Source organism: Diceros bicornis, chromosome X, assembly GCF_020826845.1.
Source record: "Diceros bicornis minor isolate mBicDic1 chromosome X, mDicBic1.mat.cur, whole genome shotgun sequence".
NCBI lineage: Eukaryota > Metazoa > Chordata > Mammalia > Perissodactyla > Rhinocerotidae > Diceros > Diceros bicornis.
The window spans coordinates 31022854-31048891 of NC_080781.1; the positions used below are offsets into that span (position 1 = coordinate 31022854).

General features: G+C 36.7%; 1 protein-coding gene across 1 annotated transcript in view; it reads left to right on the top strand.

Moving 5' to 3' along the window:
• Positions 1-726: 726 nt before the first annotated feature.
• CFAP47 (cilia and flagella associated protein 47) overlaps positions 727-26038 on the top strand; it is a 533305-nt gene continuing 507993 nt past the window's right edge. Inside the window, exons 1-6 of the mRNA XM_058535621.1 lie at positions 727-934; positions 6023-6174; positions 12643-12758; positions 19232-19370; positions 21554-21782; positions 22239-22399. Of these exons, the coding sequence (XP_058391604.1) occupies positions 743-934; positions 6023-6174; positions 12643-12758; positions 19232-19370; positions 21554-21782; positions 22239-22399 (989 nt within the window). The 5' untranslated portion in view covers positions 727-742. The remainder of the gene's footprint in view (positions 935-6022; positions 6175-12642; positions 12759-19231; positions 19371-21553; positions 21783-22238; positions 22400-26038) is intronic.

Below are 26038 nucleotides of genomic sequence, written 5' to 3' on the forward strand. Positions count from 1 at the left end.
AGGGATTGGGCAGTGTGACTCTGGGCCTGTTGGAAAGGTGCTCATCTAGCTATGAAGTTGTTTGATCTCCATCTTCTGAGCAGCACCTCGATTTCACAAACGAAGCAACTTAAACCTAGAGTGGTTAACAAAGTTCCTAAAGCCTCTATACTCAATGGGTAATACCTGCACCTGCAGCACTGGAATCACCTGGGACCTTGTTATAAATACAGATTCTTAGGCCCTGCCCCAGATTTACTAAAACAGTATCTACATTTTAACAAAAGACCCAGGGGATTGCTATTACATTTTTAGAAACATTAGCCTAAAGGCCACTAATCAGGACACCTAGGGGGCCCTGACTCTGCTTCCACTGAATTTCTCCCTTACTGTTACATCTTGCTTCTTTAATAGACCCCGCGGGCACATGTCTTCCACTGCTCTTTAAGCTTAGTCTTAAGAGAGGTCCAGGAAAGTGCCCATCCGCCAATGCCATCTTAAAATCCTGCCAGGCCATGGCAAAGTGAGATGCCTCTAGGATTTGAGCTATCATAGAACGTTTTCCAGTTACTCTGATGACACCTGCGACCCCCGGGTTCTTCCGCTAGACGCCTCTATTTGGCGTCTGGCGCAGCTCGGGCGGAGCCAATGGGGGCTGGGCTTGAGGCGCGCGCGGCGTCTGACGGTTGCCTAGCGACGGCGTCCACAGTAGTCCTCGGTCGGTCAAGTCCGCTATCGTTTGCCAGCTACCTGGGGGGAGGCCATGGAGACAGAGAGGGGCTCCCTCGTCCCCCGGGACGTGGAGACTCCGAAGGAGATGCAGCTTCGGGTGACCCCGTCGGAGGTGAAGTTCCTGGACACGCTGGCCGGGAAAGTGTACCGCCTCCCAATTACTGTACACAATCTGGGTCGTTTCAACCAGAAGATCCGGTTTCAGGAGCCAGTCAAGCCACAGGTAACACACTCGGTGGTGCTCGGAGTAGGACCTCAGGAGGGCCGGGGCTCTGAGAACGCCTCCCCACCTGGGTGCCTGCTTTGTCCCGAGGAGTAGACACCTGTCTCCTGCCGGGGTGGGGGCAGGATTGAGCTTCTTGGGGAGCGGTGATTTAGGTATCTCTGTGTATATGTATGCTCGTCTTTTTGTTTTGTTTTTCGTTTTTGCTTGGGGTTGGGAGACAGGGTGGGGAAAAGTCGATCTAGAACCTCCCCAATTTGTTCATTCTGGGTTTGGAAAGAAGGGAAGGGGGTTTCGTGTCTGTCTCCTCTTAACAGCCCCAAATCTATGCTTCATGATACTGTAGAATTATGACAACAAAATTGTCTCTTAGCTACCCTTTGAATCATAAAGTGTCTGATTACTCCAGATATTGTAGGATAGTGGGAAGGTTTATTATTCATATTTTAACAAACATTTGTTGAGCACCTACTATATAATAGGCAGTAGATGTAAGGAATGCAGAATGGACGTAGCCCTGCCCTCACAGTACTTAGAAACTATTGGGGGAGTCAGTACAGTCTAACCATCAGCAAAATTAATGTTCTGAAAGGCTGTCCCCATCTTCTGATTTAAAAGATGACAGAATTTCATCTCTATCTCACTGTTATTTTAGATCATGTGTGTGAATGTATGGATGTTAGTTTACTATGATCACCAGTTTTCAAGGAGACTTTTGATGTAGGAAAGGTAATAAGAATTTTTGCTATGTAAGTGATAACTCAGTTTTTGTGGGATATTCCTAATAATAAATAGTATTGAATGCAGCTGGACTTATATGTTCAGAAATGGAAAGGTGTCTAGGATTTTTTTTGTTAAAATTACATATATTCGGGCGGCCCGGTGGCGCAAGCGGTTAAGTGTGCGCGCTCCGCTGCCGCCGCCTGGGGTTCGCCTGTTCGGATCCCGGGTGCCCACTGACGCACTGCTTGTCGAGCCCTGCTGTGGTGGTATCCCATATAAAGTGGAGGAAGATGGGCATGGATGTTAGCCCAGGGCCAGTCTTCCTCATCAAAAAGAGAGGAGGATTGGCGGATGTTAGCTCAGGGCCGATCTTCCTCACACACACACAAAAAATTACATATATTCGTTTGTATACACATAGAAAAATGCACAGTAGTGATTAGGAGGGCAATGAGAAAAAGGACTTTCATGTTCTACTTTTTACACTTTTAAAAAATTGATGTACTATTTACCTACACTAAAGTGCCCAAATCTTGAATGTAAAGCTTGATGAATTTATAGATATGTACACACTCATGTAGCCACCACTTGGATCAAATCATAGAATATTTCCAGCATTCTAGAAGGTTCCCTACAGTACCTGGAGTAATCACCCCATGGAGATGACCACTATACTGATTTCTAGCACCACAGATTAGTTTTGCCTGTTCTTGAGTTTCATATAAATGGAATCAAGCTTTACTAGTTTTTGCATTTGAAAGTTTTTACAAGCCAGCGATGGTGGTCTAGCAGTTAAGCACTCTCACCACAGCGATCTGGGTTCATTTCCCGGTTTCCCAGTCAGGGAACCACACCACCTATCTGTAGGTTGTCATACTGTAGCACCTGCGTGTTGCTGTGATGCTGAAAGCTATGCCACTGGTATTTCAAATACCAACAGGATCACCCATGGTGGACAGGTTTCAGCAGAGCTTCCAGACTAAGATTAGGAAGAAGGACCTGGCCACCCACTTCCAAAAAAATTAGCCATGAAAACCCTATGAATAGCAGCAGAGCATTGTCCGATATAGCATCGGAAAGATGAGAGGATGGCGCACAAAAAGACCGGGCAAGTTTCTTCTCTGCTGTACACAGGGTCGCTGGAGTCAGAATCCACTCCACGGCACTAACGACAACAAATGTTTACACAATAGTAATGTGTTTATTTTGTAATAAAATAGTACATCACAAGGAACTATTTACTCTTTAAATCAAAAAGTACCTGATTACTCCAAATACTGTAAAATTAGGGAAAAAGTTTATTATTCCACTACCTTACTACATATTTATTGAACAATTGAATGTATATCTGAAAATACTTTCTTTTAAAACTCAAGCTGGCAGTAAATCCCAGATGTGGGCAACTACTATTTTATGAATGTCAAGGAGACACTTGTATGGGTGGTTTTTATGCAGGCAGAAGAAAATTGAGTTTTTATCGTTAGTTTTATTTTGCTTTGTATCTAGAGTAAAAAGGAAAACTATTTAGACCACAGATCTTGACATTGACAAGAGAGTGGCCAGACAGGCTTACTAGTTAGAGGCCAAAGCCATGAGCCCAGAATGTGAAATTCTCTTTGTTGCAAGACCATGATGTGCACTCCTGATCCTTCATAGGCATAAACAAAATTAGGGAAGAGGTAGATTAGCAAAAAAAATGCATTAACTGTCTTGGAGGAAAAAAGAAAAACAAGGTGATGTGTAAAGAGGGTTGTCAATCATCAGTATTATAATTACTTAGAAAATGATTCTCCTAACACACAGTAGTACATGTTTTCACCCTGGCTCAAGATCCTGCATTGTCTATGTGTTGAGTACCTACCATGTGTCATATGCAGTGCTATAGACCATCTACTGTAAGTTGCTGGTAGAAAATGAAGAAGACACAGTCCTTATCTTCTGTGTTTTGCTGACTCTGGTTCATCTGGTTCAGTCAGGTCAGTCTTACTTATAATTGTCCCCTTACTCCCACGGCTTAGACTTCCTTTTGTTTTGACCCATGTTTTCATTCCTCCTGCAAGAATCACCTCTTTCCAAATACCACCCATCTTTGCGAGTCAATGTGAATTCTCATTTTCTTTAACAAGTCTTCTCTTATCATATTATCTCCAAATTATTTCTTCCCTACTGGATACCAATTGCATTTGCAGATATTCATTATAGTTTGGGCTTGTGTCCAGATGACTCCTGGTAAATGTTAATTTTACCTTTTTACCTTAATGGTCAATTCATAAGCTCCTAAGAGTAAGGGTGGTGCCTTACACACCTTTGCATAGCACTCAGAGTGCTCAGTGACTTGTAGTTTAGCCAAAAGCACATGCTGCTGAAGCACTAGTTTCCCTTCTTGAAGACAGAGGAAGGAAAGAAGGTGGAAGGAAGGAAGATGGTCAAACCTGATATATGGACTTCCAGCACCCAAAGACCTATGTGGGTAATAATCTGTCCCTTGTTTTTGAAGGGGAACAAAATTTGCCACCTGAAAATGTGTCTCTTTAACATGAGGATTATTTTAGGCTGATTATTTTTAAGAAACAAAAGACTCAGAAAGTTTTTCTTGTTGCCTCCCCATTAACTGTCTAAAAGAATTTAGGTAAATGGCCTGTAACAGGAACAGAGTTATGGTATCTACAAAGAATATGGGCTAAGTGTGGTGGGGGAGACTCAACAAGGCCTAGAGATCAGAGTCCTCTCCATGTTCCATTGTCTCTGCATGGCATGGCAAATATTTGTTTACCAAACATTTGCTTTTCTATCTCCATGTGAATTGCCTTCCTCCCCTTTGAAGTCCCAAACCACTATCCCTAACATTCTCTTTTGTGTTTAGCTGAAGATGGTATGTAAGATGGTGGCTTTGGCCATTTTGGAGAGTTACTTAGTTTTCCTGGGTCTCTCCCATGTATCAATGTTATTAAACTTTTGTTCATTTTTCTCCTGTTTATCTGTCTCATGTCTATTTAATTCTTAGACCAGCCAGAAGAACCTAGAAGGGTAGAGGAAAATTTGTTCCTCCCGTACATTTTCTAATTGTTTTGTAATTGCAGGGGGTGTTGAGAGTTGGACTGTGGTAGTTATGAGGTATCAGAGTCATTGTTTGCTGGAAATATGAAGCTTTCAGATCAGTGGTATCAACAAATCACTTCACTGCTCTATATCCTTCCTTGCTGGAAAGCACTGCTTAGACTCAGCCTAGCATTAAAAGCCCTGAATAACTAGTTTCAACATGGCCTCCATTGTTACTGATGGAAGCTCTTTGCCCAGGGAGGCTAGCATATTAGCTGCCTGCTAAGAGACTATTTTGCTTATTCTTTTCTCTGCTTGTGTCTGAGATATTCCTGCCTCTGTAGGAAGCATCTTTCTTGCTTCTTCTCCACCTTTTACATCCATCCTCTAAGCCTAGGCCAAGTACGCTCCTTCCTAGCCCATAGTAATCATGTTCTCTCATGGATTTTCATGATACTTATGTCTGCATCACTCATATGACACTTAATTAGTTCTTGGCTTATATTATTTAATTTTCAAGGGGTATATAGTCTACTTCCTTAAAGGGATTATATATTCAGGTGAAGTACTCTTTCTAATTGTGGAGAAAGAGCTTAAATTTTAGAGTCAGATAGATGTGTGTTTTGAATCCTCATTGCCAGAGTGACCTTAGACATTAATTACGCTCTACAGGTCCCAGTTTCCTCATCTATGTGCTGGGAGCCTTAATATCAGCTTTACAGGACTATAGAAGGGTATTAAGTGAGATAATAGATGAAGAATGCTTGACCTATCATAAATGCTTAACAGATAGCAGTTCTCCTCTTTCTCCCTTCATATTTTTCCTGGAGCCTAGCAAATATTTTATAAGAACAAAAGTGTTTTTTCCTCTTTGGTCTATTCCTTTTTTATATTTCTTCCAAGTTATGAAGTCTAAGTCCCCACGCAGAAAGTATATAAAATAGTATCTGTATATATGTATGTTTATATGCATGCATGTAGTATTATGTATGTATATATGATTGAACAACATTTTTATTAGATTGTTCTTCCTTTTTTTCTGTGTTTAAGTACTTCATACTTCTAAAGGAGCCCATGAGCATTTACGTATTTTTCAACTGACTGCATTGTCCGTTTCAATTTGTGTACTGTTAAAGGCATATCTGAAGGATCTAGAATCTGATAGGTATAAATATGGTCATTGAGTCTTTGCCTTTAGGACAGGAATATTGCCTATGTCTCGATATATCTCTTGAAATAATGTACACTCCTAACTACAGTTGCTTACGTTATTTCTTTATTAGGAGTTAAGATGTGTAATTTGATTTTTTTTTTCTCCCACTGAAGTTCAAACTAGTTTTGACCAATCTGGATAAAGCACTTGCTTCTGGACTTCAGATGACAGCTATGGTGGAATATCATCCTGATAAAGATGAAAACACTTTTGACCAACTACTTATTTCAATTGCAAATAAAACAATAGAGATCCCTCTAATTGGGTATGTATTCTTCATATTTCATGCTGACATTTTGAGCACTCTTCAAATAAAAATAAGGGTCAAAGTAATATTCTGTATTTTCCGTGACTAACAGGGCTTATTATATCTGTAGTTTTCTTATAACTGAGCTTAAAGGACAAACTTTTAGCAAATTGTGGTGTTTAAAACAAATGGAAGAATAGTTTTCAGATATTTTTTATTAAAATAACTTAAAAATATTCAACAATTGCATGTATTTTTTTCTTGACCTCACATCCTATTTTATTTCCACCATATTTTTTGTACCTTCTGACAGCAAGACTTATTAAAGAAAGCTATTTTTGCTGTCTCCACAGTCTCACTTTCCATTCTCACTTAATAAACTCCAGAAGGGCTGTCTTCCCGAGCTTTGCAGTGAAATACCTCTTGCATGTTGCCAATCTATTGGTAACTCCTCTGTCTTTATCTTACTCCATTTCTCAGTAGCATTAGACATAATTAACCATTATTGCCTTCTTGGGCCACTTTATTCTCTTGACTTCCCTACTACTCCAGTTCTTCAATGGCTGCTCCTTCTCATCTTACTTTTATTTTTTTTTAAGTGAAATATAATTGACATATAACATTGTATAAGTTTAAGGTGTACAACATGTTGATGTGATACATTTATATATGATAATAAGATTACCACCATAGCATTAGCTGACATCTCTATCACGTTACATAATTTTCATTTCTTTTTTGTGGTGGGATCAATTAAGGTCTAGTCTCTTAGCAACTTTTAAGTTTATAATACAGTGCCATTGACTACAATCACTATGCTGTGCATTAGATCTCCAGGACTTTTTTATCTGCTAGTTCCCGTTTTGTACCCTTTGACCAACATCTCCCCAATTCCCCTACCCTCTAGCCTCTGGTAACCACCGTTCTAGTCTCTGCTTTTATGATGAATGTATTCTTAAATGGATTATTGTGAACCCGTATTCACACTTCTAAATTATTGTCATATTTACTTCACTGAATTTTAAATAGTGCAGATGTTTGACTTCAAGAAAAATCAAAATGTTGCTCTTTTGAGATTGGTTGAAAAATGTGGACTCATGTAATGAATATAACACAGAACTAAGTAAATGATTTGGAGATTAACTTCGATACAAATTATTTATTTGACCAGGACATTGTCATTTTCATTTTATACTGAAAAAAGTATATTTCTTTTCATTTTAAAATTACCTGTTAAAGCTAGTGTTAAAATTTTGAAGTGTTTTTTTATTCATATGCATACATGTATGATCCTTCTTTTCCCCAGCAAAATGTGATTCCATAGGTGTTATTCTTTTGTCTCTATTTGTGCACCATAAGCAGAATTAGTATTGGAATATTAATATTAATATTGGCATTAGATGTATGCTTTTTTATAATTTCCGTTGTGCTTTTTCATTTTTATAAGCTAAATTTAGATCTGCAATTATTTTGGTTCTCCATGTTCTTGAAAAGTTCTTATTTAGCACAATATCCCCTTCTGCATAGGAGTCAAACAGTTGATACATGTTAGGAAAGGAATAAACTATTAACCTCTTACATATATTTAATTTACATTTTACAATTTATTTTAAGTAGGGCCATTTTTGGTCCATTCTGCACATTGATGTAACTATGACTAGCACTCAGATTTGCTTGTTTGTACTATATATGGAGAGAAGTGTTGAAGATGCTTCTGCCTTTGAAAACAGAGATTTTTGTCTTGTGCCCATAATGTATGCCCTCTCTCATCAGAGGTCAGCTACTCACCACAGTTGTAACATAAGCACCGCATTGCCCCCTTAAAGTGTTATGGCCCCCTTAAAGTGTTATGGACAGGGCTGAAGGAAGATATGTGTGTGTGTGTGTGTGTGTGTGTGTGTGTGTGTGTGTGAGTGTGAGAGAGAGAGTGAAAGAGAGAGAGTTCACTGCTTATGTGTCTGTTTTTTTAATTTAATTCAGATGATTGAAGATTCACATGCAATTGTAAGAAATAATTCCTTGTGCATTTTTCCCAATTTCCCCCACTTTGCAAAACTATAGGATAGTACTACAACTAGGAAATTGACATCGATACAATCCACCTATCTTATTCAGATTGCCACAGCTTTACTTAAACTCCTGTGTGTATGTATGTGTATGTGTGAGTCTGTCTGCGTTTTTAATTTCTATACAATTTTTTTATTTGTGTAGGATCTTGTATCTACCCCCACAGTCAAGATACTGAGCAGTTCCAATACCACAAGGATCTCTCCTGTTACTTTTTCATAGGCACACCCACCTCCCTTCTGCCTCACACCCACCATCCCTAAACTGGAAACCACTAATCTCTCTTCCATTTCTAAAATTTTGTCATCTCAAATATGTTATATAAACTTTGTAGATTGACTCTTTTTTCACTCAGCAAAATTCCCTGGAGATTCAACCAAGTTGTTGAATATATCAATAGTTTACTCCTTTTTATTCTTGAGTGGTATTCCATGGTATGTGTATACCACAGTTTGTTTAACCATTGGCCTATTGAACGATATCAGGGCTGCTTCTAGTTTTTGGCTACTACAGATAAAGCTGCTGTGAGCATTCATGCACAAGTTTTGTTTGAACATAGATTTTCATTTATCTGGGATTAATGCCTATGAGTGCAATTGCTGGGTTATATGGTAGTTGCATATTTAGTTTAAGAGAAAATCCCAAATCGCTTTTTAGAATGGCTGTACCATTTTACATTCCAATGAGCAATGTGTGAATAATCTGCTTTTTCTGCATCTTCTCCAGCATTTATTGCTGTAACTATTTTTTAATTTTAGTCTTTCTGATAGTGGAATCTCATTGTAGTTTTAATTTGCATTTCCCTGTTATTCCTCCAGTCCCGGGGTCCCAAACCAGTCAGCTGTCCTTCTCGCTACCTTTCACCATTCTCCTTTGCTTGCCTCTCGCACCGTGTCTAGGGTTTATAATTGCGTTCAGTGGGGAGGAACATGGAAAAATGGATTTATGCAATCTTGTCTGGAAACCAAAAGTTTGTATTATCTGGCCTAGTAGAGAAATGACATAATCAGTGATTTTGAACACTTTTTTTTCATGTATCCCTAAAAACTATGTCCCTCTTGCGCATTTAAAAATTTCTAAGGTTTTTCATTATGAGTTTGAATAGTTGCAAAGATGTAATTGCTTATATATAATAAATGTTACTATAAGATAGTTACATGCCTTTTTCAAATGTATCTAGTAAAATGGAAGTACCATAGTAATTTGTTAACAGTTGAAAAATTTACCTCATTTCTTTTTTCCCCTCAAATTTGTATTTCCATTCCATCTCTCACCATAGCATCATATCCTAATGCATTACATTTTTATGCTTAGGAGTTTTTTACTGATCACCAGCAATAAACTATGTATGTAAATTCGTATATAATTTATGCATGTGTATGTATGTATATGTACACATAAGCATATATGTATGCAGTCTGTATACAAATATGTATAAATAGATTTACTGTAATCATAAATCCATACATTTAAAAAATTTCTTATGTAAATATATTTAAATATAAATATATAAATTAATATAATATAAATCTTATGATTATATTAGTATAAATTATATTAATAAAATATAAATTTATTTTAACTCCATATATAAATCACTTTTTGATACTTTTAAATTAAAATTTTTTTTCCTTTTTTTAAATTGAGATATAATTGACATATAACATGTTGCAAGTTTAAGGTGTACGTGGGGTTGATTTGACACATTTATATATTGCAATGCGATTACCACTGTAGTGTTAGCTAACACCTCCCTCACGTCACATAATTATCATTTCATTTTGTGGTGAGAACATTTAAGATCTAGTCTCTTAGCAACTTTCAAGTATATAATAAAGTATTATCAGTTATAATCACAAAGCTGGGCATTAGATCCCCAGAACTTACTCATCTTCTAACTGCAAGTTTGTACCCTTTGACCAACGTCTCCACAATTCCCCCAACTCACAGCCCCTCATAACCACCATTCTACTCTCTGTTAACATAAACTCCCTGTTAACATAAAAAGTAAAATGTTATTGGAAATACTTTTCTTAATCAGACGGAAGGTAAACCAAAAGGAAAGCTAGAGAAACTGTTATATCTTACTGTATTACCAAGCCCTTACTACTGAGGAAAATATGTATATGCATGTATGTATACGTGTGTGTGTGTATATGTGTGTTTGTGTGTGTGTGAAGATTCTTCAGAAATTATTCTTAAGAATAATTGTCCAATCCAGCTGGAGAAATAGTTTGAAAAAATGTTTGGCTTCACATCTTATATTATTTGTGTAATGAGTTCCTCTTTTAGATACTGTAAACTCTTTTTTTTTCTTTTTGTGAGGAGGACTAGCCCTGAGCTAACATTCAATGCCAATCCTCCTCTTTTTGCTGAGGAAGACTGGCCCTGGGCTAACATCCGTGCTCATCTTCCTCTACTTTACGTGGGACGCCGCCACAGCATGGCTTAACAAGCGGTGCGTGGGTGCATGCCCGGGATGCGAACCGGCGAACCCCAGGCCTCCGCATCGGAGCGTGAGCACTTAACCACTTGCGCCACTGGGCCGGACCCCTAGATACTGTAAACTCTTTTAATGCAATTATGTAAGGTCATTGATCTTTCCTTTTCCTGTCACAAAATTACAATCTCTTTATGAGAAGAACGTGAGTATTCCTTAGAAGATGCAACATGTATAGGTCAGTCCTGGCTGATCTCTGGAATGTCTGTATCTATCTAATAATATACAAACACTCACATATAAACACACCTCCCAGAAAGAAGGCCCAGAACACCAGTGCATCAAGCAGTATTTGTGAATGTTTTGTTCAAGTATTCTATTTATGTATTTTTGTGTGTATGTATGTATTTATATTTTGGAGGTTGAATGCAATGTGGAGTAAATTACTTAATTCATGTGTCTGGCACATAACCTAAGGACATAATAAAGATCAGTTATTACTATATTTATTATTGGTGCTGTTATTATTGTTATTAGGTTTGTAAGGGTAATGTACTTGAAGTCTAACAAAAGGATTCAAGGCTAAGTTCACCAACATTATATCCAGATAATTCCTTAGATAAATCCTTTAGGCTTTTTAAGTTTTTGGCTTTTCATCTGTAACATAGGAGCCATAATAATATTTGCCTACCTTTCAGGAGTTTTTAAATATCAAACAAGATATTTGTTTGATTAATGATTAATGGTGTTTTATAAACCATAAATTATTATCCAAACATAAAATATATGTATAAGACATGTATACAGGATTATATGGATTTTTTTTTTTTTGCAGGGGAAAATTGGCCCAAAGCTAACATCTGTTGCCAATCTTCCTCTTTTTTCTTCCTTCCCCCCGACAAAGCCCCAGTACATAGTTGTGTATAGTTGTAAATTCTTCTAGTTCTTGTATGTGAGCTGCCACCACAGCATGGCTACTGACAGATGAATGGTGTGGTTCTGCACCTGGGAACCAAACCTAGGCCACCGAAGTGGAACGTGCCAAACTTTAACCTCTGGGCCATCAGGGCTGGCTCTAGGATTATATGGATTTTTAAAACGTGTATGAAAATATATGCTACAGATATGCTGCAGTGGGCCCTTTAAATTAGAGACATGCATGAAGAATCAATTGTATCTTTTTGTACTTAGACCTTGTTTTAGTCCCCAAATGATATTTTATAACATCACACCTTCCTTTATTTCATCAGATTTGGCATCATCCAAACTACTTTACTTTGTTAAGATCAGTTCCACACTTTTTGTGGAAGGTCAAAAGAATGTATTGTAGGCTTAGGTGGAGATTCCAAAACAGAGTTCCAAATATGTTTTGGGCAGCAAAAATATTGAGGCATTTTTTTCTTCCTTCCTTCCTTCCTTCCTTCCTTCCTTCCCTCCTTCCTTCCTTCCTTCCTTCCTCCCTCCCTCCCTCCCTCTCTCCCTGAGCTAACATCTGTGCCAAACTTTTCTCTATTTTGAGTTTGGGTTGCCCTACAGCATGGCTTGATGAGTGGTGTAGGTCCATGCCCAGGATCCAAACCTGCAAACCGGATCTGCCAAAGCAGAACATGCGAAACTTAACCACTATGCCCCCAGGCTGGCCCTTTGAGCATGTTTTGAGCAACAAATGTTGCTTTTTGTTTTGAGCAACAAAAATCTTGAGATATGTGTTATTTCAAGGTGAGTACTTGGGAGGGTATACCATGTACTTAGATGCACAAAGTCTGATTTCTTTGTTAAAAATGTCTCATTATCTTGTTTTCATGTCTTCATTTCACAATTACCTTTACTGACAAATGTACAACCAGTAGACCTGTAAGGAAACTGAAATGTCTTTTAAGGAGTTAAGATAAAAGTTTCTATATATGTCCCCCTGTAGATTTAACCATGAGGTTATAATTGTTAAAATTCAGTATGTGGTGCTTTTTTCTCCTCCCTAGGTTGATTCCATCCTGTCAATTGGAAGTTGAGTCAGAAGTTGATTTTGGCACATTGGTTGCCAGTAGTAAAGTATATAGTAAAGAGATTAATATCATTAACCGTGGTAGAGTTCCAGGTAAATACTTTCTGTCATATAAATTAACTTACACTTTTGGAAGAAAGTTGGTATTATCTGAAATGTATACCTTGTGTAATTAATGGATTCTCTGAATCACCCCCCAAAAAAGATGTCTATCATTTGAAGTAGCTCAAAACTGAAGGCCCTTAAATAGGAAGACTGTGAAAGACTGATGGTTAATAATTTAGGAAAGATGAATCTGCCTCCTTATGATTCTAATTAATACAACCTGACTCTCCCTGAGGTGATCTCCCTGAGGATAGAAGGCAGGATGGTGTCATGGAAGTGATATAGTCCTTAGAGCCATCCAGGGATAGAATCAGGGCACACTGCCTTACTAGCTATGTGATCGGGGGCAAGTATCTTTATTGAACTTGAGATTCCTCATTTATAAACTGTGGCTAATAAAATGTACTGTGGTTAATTATGTATGTACTTAAGGTTGTAATATGGTACTTGACTTATCATAGGCACTCAATAAATATTTATTATTTTTCTCTATCATATTCAACTTTGAATTCATGTGATCATCCCTCTTACTAACTTTTTGTTGAAAGAATAAATGCTTCTCTCTTCTCCAGACTGGATTATTTCTTGAAATTTTTACTGTGACCTAAGAGTTTCCATAAAGGCATGTGTGTATGTATATGTTCATGCACACTATTCGTTGATGGTATAAAGTAGGTATAAGATCACTTATCCTTTTGTTCTCCCGCTTGGATGGTCAGCATCTAGGGTGGCAAGACTGCCATTTCTGTCAAGCTGAGATGAGGACTAACTCCAGACAGGGAGAGCATTTCTCTCTGAGACTGCTTGTTGGATACATAAAACAGATCTTAAATCCGAACCTGTTTTAGACCAAGAGAGGATGTACTCTGGGGCTGCTTGAATGAACAGTGGGAATTATTAAGACAAAGGCAGTCTGTCACTTTACTGAGTTCTTCCTGGGGTATAAACAAATAAAACTGATAATTATTCCTCATTAAATATTGCTCATTTCACTTTCCATTCTTTGGTTTTTAAGTGATTGAATTTCTGATGCCTGTGGGATGGTAGAGTATTAGGCTCATTTGTGGTCTGATTCCAGTGTTAAGGATGAAGTCTCATGGCAAGTGACTATGGGCTATATGGTCCTTTAGACTCTCTGGTTGTATTTTAGAGCAGTGATATATAACTGAGAGAATTTTATTTGTATTATATTACTTTCCTAAAATCTCTCTTAATGTTGTCCATTCCAAATCCTTCAAAGATTTGATTATATCTTCTTTATTCTAAAATCTCACCAAATTGTCCATTTTTATTACATATAAAAGCTCTCTATAAGTAAAAAAAAAAATATGGTTTTAATCTTAGCTGAATATTTAATATTATTTTACTTAATAAAATAAAATAAATAAAATTAAGCCTCAGACCTGGGTCCATAAATTTTTAGGAAAAATAATCCACATTAGCTTTTAATATTGTATTAATATTTTGTGTGTGCATAGTATTTGTAGTGAAAACTACACTTGGTAAATTATAATCAAGCACTGTGAAATGTTACTATTACCTTACAAACTGAAACAATTTGTTATCAACGAAACATATTTTCTTAGTATTGACTTTGTCCCTCATTCTTGGAGTTGAGTGATATAATTTTTTCCACCCTTACCAAACTTGATAGTATGTTTTATATTCACAATAGCAAGTGCCTGTAAAGTGTCATAAAGTCCTTATTACGTACAAACATAATATATAAATATTCATGAGAATAACAATATATTTTCATGAAGAAAAACATGCAGAAAATAGATTCAGCAACCAAAGATGATTTTAATAAAATTTAAAAAAAGGATTTTATGTGACAAATATTTTATAGTTTTAGAGTCAAAGATCAAATGTTTAAAAATTTATACACTTAGGAGGACGTTAAAAAGCCACACTCAGCAGATTCACAATTTGTACAGCTTTATTTTGTCTCTCTGGCAGTGTCACTGAGGTTATTATCTTTCGTTTGTAGACTCCCGAGTTTATCTATGTAACAACTTCATGACGTTTTATTTTAATAGCCCATTATGGGGTAACCATCCATGGATTTAGTCAAATGTTGTTGAATACATTTTCTTTTCTCACCTTTTATAAGAACATTTCTTAAGTTTACACCTGACTGTGCAAAGTAGTGCTTGTCTTTTCATTTTGAAAAGACATGGTTTAGTCTTTAAGATGTCTCTAATACTAGTACTTTTGTGAGCTGGTGAACTCCATGTTCTCTTTTATGATTTTATTGTTTCTCAGGTTTTTTTTAATGAAGTATAGTTGACATACAATATTATATTGTATGTATTCAGTTGTACAACGTAGTGATTCAACATTTATATTCAATACAAAATGATCACAACAACAAGTCTAGTAACCATCTGTCACCATACAAAGTTATTACAATATTACTGACTATATTCCCTATGCTGTATATTACATCCCTGTGACTTATTTACTTTAAAATGGAAGTTTGTACCTCTTAATCCCCTTCACCTATTTCGCCCATCCATCTACCCCTCTCCCCTCTGACGACCACCAGTTTGTTCTTTGTGTCTGTGAGTTTGTTTGTGTTGTTTCTCAGTTTTTATCTTTGAAGATTGAAAAAACATTATTTTAGCATGCCTTGAATTGCGATCATTTCCCTCTTCCCCTCAGTATCCTTGAATATTTGAGTAGACTTTTTCTACTACAGTGTTATGATGTAGAAGAGTCTTTAAAGTCCCTAGTGTGATCTTTACACACCACTTCTGGGTTTGAACAGCTACCTTTGAACTCATCATCCTTTAGGTTTATTTGGGTTATTTTGCCCAAAATAAATGACCTTTTTCCTCCTCTTAATGGCCACTGTCCTCCTTCTCCTGATCATCAGCATCTTCTCTCTACTTCACTGTCTTGAAAAGCCTGGCATCATCTGTAAACCATGAAATTTGCTAAATTGGACCAAACCCAGCAGTGGTCCTCAGGATCTTCCCTAACTACCCAGAGAAGCACCCACTACTTATTCTCAGTGTATATTTTTTGTTTTCATTTTTGTTTTCTTGGAAACTAATGTCATGAAATCTCAATGTACTTTTCATGCATAATACAATGCTGAGCATATAGCAGGCATTCAATAAACCTTTGTTTAATTGATTTGGTTCAGCCATCTCGCAGAGTTTCAGTAAAGAACCATTAAGCTTTCAATGAAAGGTAATTGAACTCAGAAGTAACCTGTTTAATCCCACATGAGCATTCTGAATAATCTCCAAAACTTAGTCCTTTGGAGAGATGTGGAGAATGGTACATTCTTGGTATGCTTAGACCCAAGGAAGCTTAAAAAAATAGCATACATAGGAAGTAACAGTGGCCTGGGGTATATGACTCGATTTTTGGTAGCATCCTATAAAACTACAGACTGTTTGTCCTGGCTTGATCTTACAAATACTTTTACACAAAAATCTACTTAATAGATAGTTTCTAAAAGTATTTTGGAGGAGTAAAGGCAAGGTAACAGTGAATACTTTGCCGCCCAAAGTCTAAGCTGCTTTTCTAGAGCAGGTAGAGCAACTCAGAATCAAAAAACATACAAGTTTGTGCAAAGGACCCTTCATCTCAACCCCAGCTGTGGATACCCTCACATCTCATGTGCTCTCCTGAGTCTCATCAGTGGACGAGTCTAAGTGTTTATTTTACATGGCTTATTAGCAACATTTGACATAGATGGCCACTGCCATCTTCATGGAAAAAAATAAATGTTGGTTTCTATGACCCCTCACTGTCCTACATAAAATAGTGGTTAATAGCTTAGGTCCTAGAGTGAGGTCTTCCAGGACCCAAATCTTGGTTACAACATTTACTGGCTGGGAGACCCTAGGCAGGGAATTTACTCTTCCTGAATATCCATTGCCTCACTTATACATTAGAGGTAAACATAGTGCTTCCTTCCTGTAATTGTGGTGATGATTAATAACATGCTTAGCACGCTCTCTGACAAACATTAAGTGTTCAATAAATATTCACTATTGATGTTAGAATTATTCTTTTTCTCCCTTCTCTTCAATTCTCTTTTGTGGACTGCTGTTCCTTTTTTTTTGGCACATTAAATGTGAGTGTTCCTTAGGATTTGTCGTGGACCCTCATGTTTCCTCAGCCAACATGCTCTCTAGGCAATCACTTCCATTTCTGTTACTTCATTGAAGTCTATACAATACTTTGCATTTCCTTCAGGTTTCTCAAATGTTAACACGTCTAAAACTAAACTCCTCAGCTTCTCCTCAACACTTCTTCTTTTCTCTTTTTCATTAAATGTCACCACCATGTATTTGGGCAAGTCAGAAACTTGGCAAAATCCTTGACACCGCTGTCTTTTTCACGTCCTATCTTCGTAGTCAGTTATTAAATCCTGTCTATTCACTTCCTAATTATGTCAGTAATCCTACTTTTCTCTATCCCATTGTCACTTCTCTACAACAGGCCATCATCTTCTCTTGCCTAGTGATTACACCAACCTAAATCATTTCTCTGTCTCCTCTTATCTCCTTCTAGTTCATTCTCCACACATTAGCCAGTGTCATATCAGAAAAGAAATGAAAATTTGATGGCATAAATTTCACTTGTAATATCCTTCCTTCAATGACACCCTTCTCTGGATGATGTCCTTGTCACTGTTGTTAGCAATTAAAAAATAAAAGTCAAATATTTCATTATTACTAATAGTATTAAAGTTATATAAGACACAGTAATGTTTGTGTACCCACTATTTTAATATATTTAGAAGATTGAACAATGTTCTTTTGGTTTTTGGGTTGTTCCTGAATAAGATTTTGAAACATTCACTTAAACTCTTTTGTCAAATTACATCTAAGTGGTTACAATAAGGGAACTATTTCACTGACTCAGCCTTAACTGAATTGATATAGTTTTCCTTTTCTGAAGAATTAAGTCAATTATCCTTATTTATTTGAAATGGATAAAAGTTTACAGATTCTTGTTTTATTTTATGACAGAAAAAAACTTTAAATATTATGTCATTAGCACTTCCCTAAAAATGATTAGATTAACAAATTTTGTTACTGTGAGTTTGTTTGCCTTTTCTATCAGGTCATCTCTGTACTTGAAGTTTTATTGTCTTTTTATGTTTTCAGTACTTTTATTATGCTAGTATCTTATTCTCCTAAGTTAAATGAATAATTTTGAAAACTGTCATCAAATGTGATTTAAAACTGATGAATTGGGAATTTGCAAAGTTGTTTATATTGGCAGCATACTCATTTGTGTTAGTATTGTATAATGATATTAAAGAAACTTATGACTTGCTACTTCCATTTGTTGGACATATTTTGAGCACTGCTTGGTGCTAGGCACTGTGTGGGGTGCCAGAATCACAGAGATGAAAAAGAGATGGTATCTGATCTCAATGACTACATGCTCTAATATAGACACCAAATATTACATAAATTATGAACCATTCTGCTTTCAGAATAAGAAGTTTTTGTAGACTTCTTCTCATATGCTATTTGATTCTAGAAACCCACTTCTTTTGCCCTTTTCCTGTGTGAACTGAGAAAGTGGCAGTAGCTATAAGTGAGCCCCATGGTCAGAAACATCCAAGTGAAAAACCCAGCTCTGTTAGTTAGTTACTAGCTGTAGTAGTCAACTATTGCTATGTAACAACCCACCCCACAACTCTGTATCTTAAAAAGATAATTATTTTTTTAATTGTTCATTTGTATGTAGATTGGCTGGAACTTGGCTGATCTAAGCTGGGCTCAGCTGGGTGGCTCTGCTTCAAGCTGAGGCAGCTGGGGCTGTTCTGTTACTCACTGCAAGTCTGTGAGTCAGCTGAGTGGCCTGCCCCACATTTGCTCATTCTGGGGCATAGGCCAAAGGGACAGCAGCTACTTAAGAGAAACACTTTCCATAGTAGAAGTGCAAGAGAACTTCTGGGGTTGGAGCTGGCATGTTGTCATTTCCACCCACATGAACAAAGCAAATCACATGATCAAGTTCAGAGTCAAGGGGTAGGAAAACATACTTTGTCCATAATAGGATAAGAGTAAGGATGCAGAGAAGGGTGAAGAATTGAGATTAACAATCTAATCTACCACAATAGTTGTGTGTCTTTGGACAAGTCACTCAACCTTTCTAAGCTTCTATTTCCTTATTTATAAAATAAAGGTAATGGCTGAACCTATATCATATAATTATTATGAGATTTAAATAGAATCACATATGCAAAGCTCTTAGCATAAGTGTTGGAACACAGTAAGCAGACAATATATTTTAGCTATTGATGAGAGTTAAGTCCTAACACTATGTTCACATTTGTTGAGTGACTGGACTTACAATCAAAGCTGTGACTCTTGGTCCACAGTAGACCATATACTCTGTAATGTGTGTCTATTCCTTACTAAGAGTGTGGATGTAACATTGTAAGGATTCAGATGTAAACCATCTGCTCTTGTTCTCCTTAGGTGTATTTAAAACAGAATACCAGGGTCAATTACCCATTGTCATTTTTCCAACTACTGGTATTGTGAAGCCTAAGTCATCAATGGTTGTTAAAGTGGATTTCTGTGCAGACCAGCCCAGAATTGTAAATGAAGTGGCAAAGTGAGTGTATACTATGGTTCTTAACTCTAATATAATACTTAGTATTTTCCTATTTCACTTTTCAGATATGCCTGTTGTCTTTGAATGTATGTTAGCTTCTTTGTTCTTTCAGTCAGCATTCATTCATTGAGACTCTACTATTTGCCAAGCACTAGGGACTCAAAAATAGGAAGAACCAGAGGATAGCACATGAGTACACATAACAGGAGCTCCTAGTTTGGATTTTGTGGGAGTGAGGGAGTGGATCAGGAAAGGGCTCCACTAAGGAGGTGACAGTTGAACCAAACACTTATTGGTGAGTAGGCATTAGCCAGTCAAAGAGCAGTGGTGTGATCTGGGGTGTGTGTGTGTGTGTGTGTGTGTTTGTGTGTAGGGGAGTTGGGTACTAGTGATGGGAGTGGGTTGGAGGAGAGATTTCAGGCAGATCAAGTAGAAGACTTGAAATCCTAGAAGTTAATAGACAGTGTAACACACTGAGAGATCTGAGGCAATGTAGAGGCACAGAGATGGAAGTGAGGAGTGATGCAAAATGAGACCAGAAAAACAGAATGGTGCAGAGTCCAGAAAAGGACCTCACAGGACAGCGTTTTTTTATGCTGTATGTCTCAATTCACTAGTAGGCTGTGTAATCACTATACTGGATCACCACCAGTATTAAAACAATGAAATACAAAATACCAGAATGCATCTCATGTAGTAAGGGTAAATGTAAAACTTGTTTCAAGTGTGTGTGTGTGTGTGTATTTCCTACATTGCAATGTAAAATACATTTCTTACTGAAGGTTGCAGCCAAAAAAAATGTTTGAGAAACAGTTATCAGCCCTGATAGGAGCTTAGGTTTTATTGTGAAGGCTGTGAAATCTCAGGAAGGTTTTAAGATGGGAGTGTCTTGATTAGTTTGCATTTTAGAAAGAGCATGCTAATAGCAGTGTGCAAAACAAATCAGGGAGTACAGATGTGAAGTGGGCAGCCTGACTAGAAACTATAGCAGAAGAGAAATGATGAAGGCCTGAGCTAAGGTACAAATTAGGGGTATGGAAAGAAGTGTACAGATTGGAGACATGTTATGGAGATGGATTTGACTAGATTTAGTGACTGGTTGTAGAAAGGTGAAGGTATGAGGAGGGATGGGTTTATGGGAGAAGATCTTGAATTCAGTTTTGACATGTTGGAATTGATTTGCTTTGCAGAATCCTGTGGAACTGGTTAGAACCTACTAGATTTACTTGAGTCCCAGAAAAAATTTGGTCTAGGTATATTGGTTTGGGAGTTGTCAGTGTATAAGTTGTAGATGAAGCATGGAAGTGTTGAAAATACCTTTGAGAAGAATAGAGAATGAAAGAGTAGAAGAGAAACATCATTATTCATGGAGTTTACAAAATATTCAGGTCCTGGAAGAATGAGAAGGTAGAGTCTGAATGAATCAGAAGGAAAACCAGGAAAGTATGGTGTCTAGGAAGCTAAAGGAGGAGAGATGTGCCAAGAGATGGTATCAAGAATGCCCAATGTGACAGTGACATAGTATAAGATAAGAACTTAGGTGATGGTTGTGGAGTGATAAGTTAGTTGTGGTATCTGATGAGGCAAGATTCAAAAGGATTGCATTTACGCCAGAGATGGATAAATGTGTGTGTTTGGGGATGGGTGGAGTTTCAAAAGGAAATTGAAATTAGTCTGGGAAGTGAAGTTTTATGGGGGGATATTCATTTAAGCAAAGAAGTGGGGTTTTTTACTTTGTATGGAATTGGATTATTATTAGGATGGGGGTGAGGTTGGCTGTTGGACTTGGGGGAGTGGGATGACTTAGAAAAGAAGCTCGGAATTCTAGAACTAGAGGTGACCATATAAATCATCCCATCTAACTCTAGTATTTACAAAATAATTGGTGATATGGACATGCCAATAAGTTATTTTGGGGGTCAATTTATGTGATTGTTTTCCAACTTGCTTGCTTCCTGGAGATAATGAATTAGGTTGCACATATGTCGTTCTACTGTGCAGATTCAGACAGATAGAAGGACTTGACAGTCTCTGGCATGTATGTGAAAGGAACTTCTCTTAGGCCTTTGAATTTTAATTATAATGTGATTTTATAAAATTTCTGTTTATCCAAATATCTAGGAGAAAAATAAAGTATGTAGAATTCTAATTAAAATATATATGTATAATTCATTATCTTATAGAGTGAGTTTGCAAGACCGTCCAGACATACTCTTGAGTATCAAAGCTCATGTGGTTGAGCAGATTATTGAATTGTTAAACATGAATAATGACAAAAAGTTGGAATGCATACACTTTGGTTCTCTTTTCTTTGGAACATCAAAAATTGAACATGCACTTCTGTACAATAATAGCCCAGAACCCATAAATTGGGTGGCCATAATACAAGATGATTCAGTTGGAGAAGAATTGGTAAGTAAATAGTGCAAAAGGGGACGATCAGGTATTATATTTTGAAACAGATTGTTTTGAACTTACTAATAACCAACAAGCTGTTTAATTATTCTAATTTTTTTTAACATGCGGATAGATATATATGATTTCATTTCACATGTCTCCAAGGGTAACCTCAAAAAGTTCAGTAAATTAAACTAACATTGATAGTAATATACATCTGAAGTAAACCAGACAAGTGCTTATAGATTAGTGGCTAATTGTGGGGATTTCTGTTGTCATCAATTTTTCAATAATTTTTTAAATTTTATGATGTGCCTTAATCAAATTTATGTATGTTACTTAAAGACATTAAAGATATTCTCTATCTTCTAGACTCTGAAATTTCAATAATTATTTTATGACCTACTTAAAATATTTTATTTTGTTTGTGTTTTGCCTTAATACTCTTTTATTTCTGATTTTATATTACAGGGTACAAATATTCATCAAAGAACAGATGTTGCTTTAAATAATCTCACCTACTTAAGCAAAATAAAGAAAATAAATGTTACCTCTTTTATCTCCTGTGTTCCTAATGAAGGGAGGTTACTACCTTATCAAAAGATTATAATTACGTTTTGTTTCAGCCCAAAGTAAGCAAAAATTAATTCCATTGTGATGTTACTTATTAATGGAAAGTATGTTAACCGTACATTCATCAGATTGATTTTAATAGTAAAACTTGTCAGAAGGCACAAATTGGACTTGTCTTATTATGGCTGTAAATATTTGTAACAGGGTTAATATTTTCTCAATATTTAAAAATATGGTTCTAAATACTTCATGTTAAATTAAAAATCTCTCCAGACTTTGTGGAAATGGGGTGGCGGAAGTGGAGGTTTTGAGCTGTTGATTGTGGCCCCAAAGCAATCTGTGCAATCAAGACCTTGCTGTCCCTGCAGAAATAGTCAGGTGGTGGCAGTGGCATGCACTATGTTCTACGTACTTCCAAAGAAGATGCAGTGTCCTGCCAGGGCAAAATGCTTGCTGACTGAGTATCATGAATATTAAGCCTATAGCAGCTGCTGGGATCAACCACACTTGCTTGCTGAAATTCATACAGACTTTTAGGACTTTTTTTTTTTAATTTTTTGTTTATTGCAGTAACATTGGTTTATAACATTGTAAAAATTTCAGGTGTACATCATTGTACTTCTATTTCTGCATGGACTACATCATGTTCACCACCAAAATACTAATTACAACCCATCACCACACACATGTGCCGAATTATCCCTTTCACCCTCCTCCCTCCCCCCTTCCCCTCTGGTAACCACCAATCCACTCTCTGTCCCTATGTGTTTGTTTATTGTTGTTATTATCTACTACTTAATGAAGGAAATCATACGGTATTTGACCTTCTCCCTCTGACTTATTTCACTTTGCATTATACCCTCAATGTCCATCCATGTTGTCACAAATGGCTGGATTTCATCGTTTCTTATGGCTGAGTAGTATTCCATTGTGTATATATACCACAGGTTCTTTATCCATTCGTCCCTTGATGGGCACTTAGGTTGCTTCCAAGTCTTGGCTATTGTGAATAACGCTGCAATGAACACAGGGGTGCATGTACCTTTGCAAATTGGTGTTTTCAAGTTCTTTGGATAAATACCCAGCAGTGGAATAGCTGGATCATATGGTAGTTCTATCCTTGATTTTTTGAGGAATCTCCATACTGTTTTCCATAGTGGCTGCACCAGTTTGCACTCCCACCAGCAGTGTATGAGAGTTCCCTTTTCTCCACATCCTCTCCAACACATATTGTTTCCTGTCTTGTTAATTATAGCCATTCTGACGGGCATGAGGTGATATCTCATTGTAGTTTTGATTTGCATTTCCCTGATAGTTAGTGATTTTGAACATCTTTTCATGTGTCTGTTGGCCATCTGTATATCTTCTTTGGAGAAATGTCTGTTCAGGTCTTTTGCCCATTTTTTAATTGTGTTGTTAGATTTTTTGTTGTTGAGATGCATGAGTTCTTTATATATTTTGGAGATTAAGCCCTTATCAGATGTATGGTTTGCAAATATCTTCTCCCAATTGTTAGGTTGTCTTTTCGTTTTGTTGATGGTTTCCTTTGCTGTGCAGAAGCTTTTTAGTTTGATGTAGTCCCATTTGTTTATTTTTTCTATTGTTTCTCTTGCCCGGTCAGATGCGGTGTTTGAAAAGATGTTGCTAAGACCAATGTGGAAGAGCGAACTGCCTATGTTTTCCTCTAGAAGTTTCATAGTTTCAGGTCTTACATTCAAGTCTTTAATCCATTTGGAGTTAATTTTTGTGTATGGTGTAAGGTAAGGGTCTACTTTCATTTTTTTTGCATGTGGCTATCCAGTTTTCCCAACACCATTTGTTGAAGAGACTTTCTTTTCCCCATTGTATGTTCTTGGCTCCTTTGTCAAAGATTAGCTGTCCATAGATGTGTGGGTTTATTTCTGGGCTTTCGATTCTATTCCATTGATCTGTGTGTCTGTTTTTGTGCCAGTACCATGCTGTTTTGGTTACTATAGCTTTGTAGTATATTTTGAAATCAGGGAGTGTGATACCTCCAGCTTTGTTCTTTTTTCTCAGGATTCCTTTAGCTATTCGGGGTCTTTTGTTGTTCCATATAAATTTTAGGATTCTTTGTTCTATTTCTGTGAAAAATGTTGTTGGAACTTTGATAGGGATTGCATTGAATCTATAGATGGCTTTAGGAAGTATGGACATCTTAACTATGTTAATTCTTCCAATCCAAGAGCACGGAATATCTTTCCATTTCTTTGTGTCTTCTTCAATTTCTTTCAGAAATGTTTTATAGTTTTCGGTGTACAGATCTTTCACCTCTTTGGTTAAGTTTATTCCTAGGTATTTTATTCTTTTTGTTGCAATTATAAATGGGATGGTATTCTTAATTTCTCTTTCTGCTAGTTCGTTGTTAGTGTCCAGAAATGCAACTGATTTTTGTATGTTGATTTTGTATCCTGCAACTTTACCATATTCGTTTATTACTTCTAAAAGTTTTCTGGTGGATTCTTTAGGGTTTTCTATATATAAAATCATGTCATCTGCAAATAGTGACAGTTTCACTTCTTCCTTTCCAATTTGGATCCCTTTTCTTTCTTTCTCTTGCCTGATTGCTCTGGCTAGGACTTCCAATACTATGTTAAATAGGAGTGGTGACAGTGGGCATCCTTGTCTGGTTCCTGTTCTTAGAGGGATATCTTTCAGTTTTTCACCATTGAGGATGATATTAGCTGTGGGTTTCTCATATATGGTCTTTATTATGTTGAGGTACTTTCCTTCTATACCCATTTTATTCAGAGTTTTTATCATAAATGGATGCTGTATCTTGTCAAATGCTTTCTCTGCATCTATTGAGATGATCATGTGATTTTTGTTCTTCATTTTATTAATGTGGTGTATTATGTTGATTGATTTGCGAATGTTAAACCATCCCTGCATACCTGGAATAAATCCGACTTGATCATGGTGTATAATCTTTTTAACGTATTGTTGTATGCGATTTGCTAGTATTTTGTTGAGGATTTTCGCATCGATGTTCATCAGTGATATTGGCCTGTAATTTTCTTTTTTTTGTGTTGTCCTTGTCTGGTTTTGGTATCAGGGTAATGTCAGCTTCGTAGAATGAGTTAGGGAGCTTCCCCCCCTCCTCCATTTTTTGGAAGAGTTTGAGAAGGATAGGTATTAAGTCTTCTTTGAATGTTTGGTAGAATTCACCAGGGAAGCCGTCTGGTCCTGGACTTTTATTTTGGGGGAGGTTTGTGATTACTGTTTCGATCTCCTTACTGGTGATTGGTCTATTCAAATTCTCTACTTCTTCTTGATCCAGTTTTGGAAGGTTGTATGATTCTAAGAATTTATCCATTTCTTCCAGATTGTCGAATTGGTTGGCATATAGCTTTTCATAGTATTCTCTTATAATCTTTTGTATTTCTGAGGTGTCTGTTGTAACCTCTCCTCGTTCATTTCTGATTTTACTTATTTGTGCCTTCTCTCTTTTTTTCTTGGTGAGTCTAGCTAAAGGTTTGTCTATTTTGTTGATCTTTTCAAAGAACCAGCTCTTGGTTTTATTAATTTTTTCTATTGTTTTTTGGTCTCTATTTCATTTATTTCTGCTCTGATTTTTATTATTTCCCTTCTTCTACTGATTTTGGGCTTTGTTTGTTCTTCTTTTTCTAGTTCCTTTAGGTGCATTGTTAGATTGTTTATTTGAGATTTTTCTTGTTTGT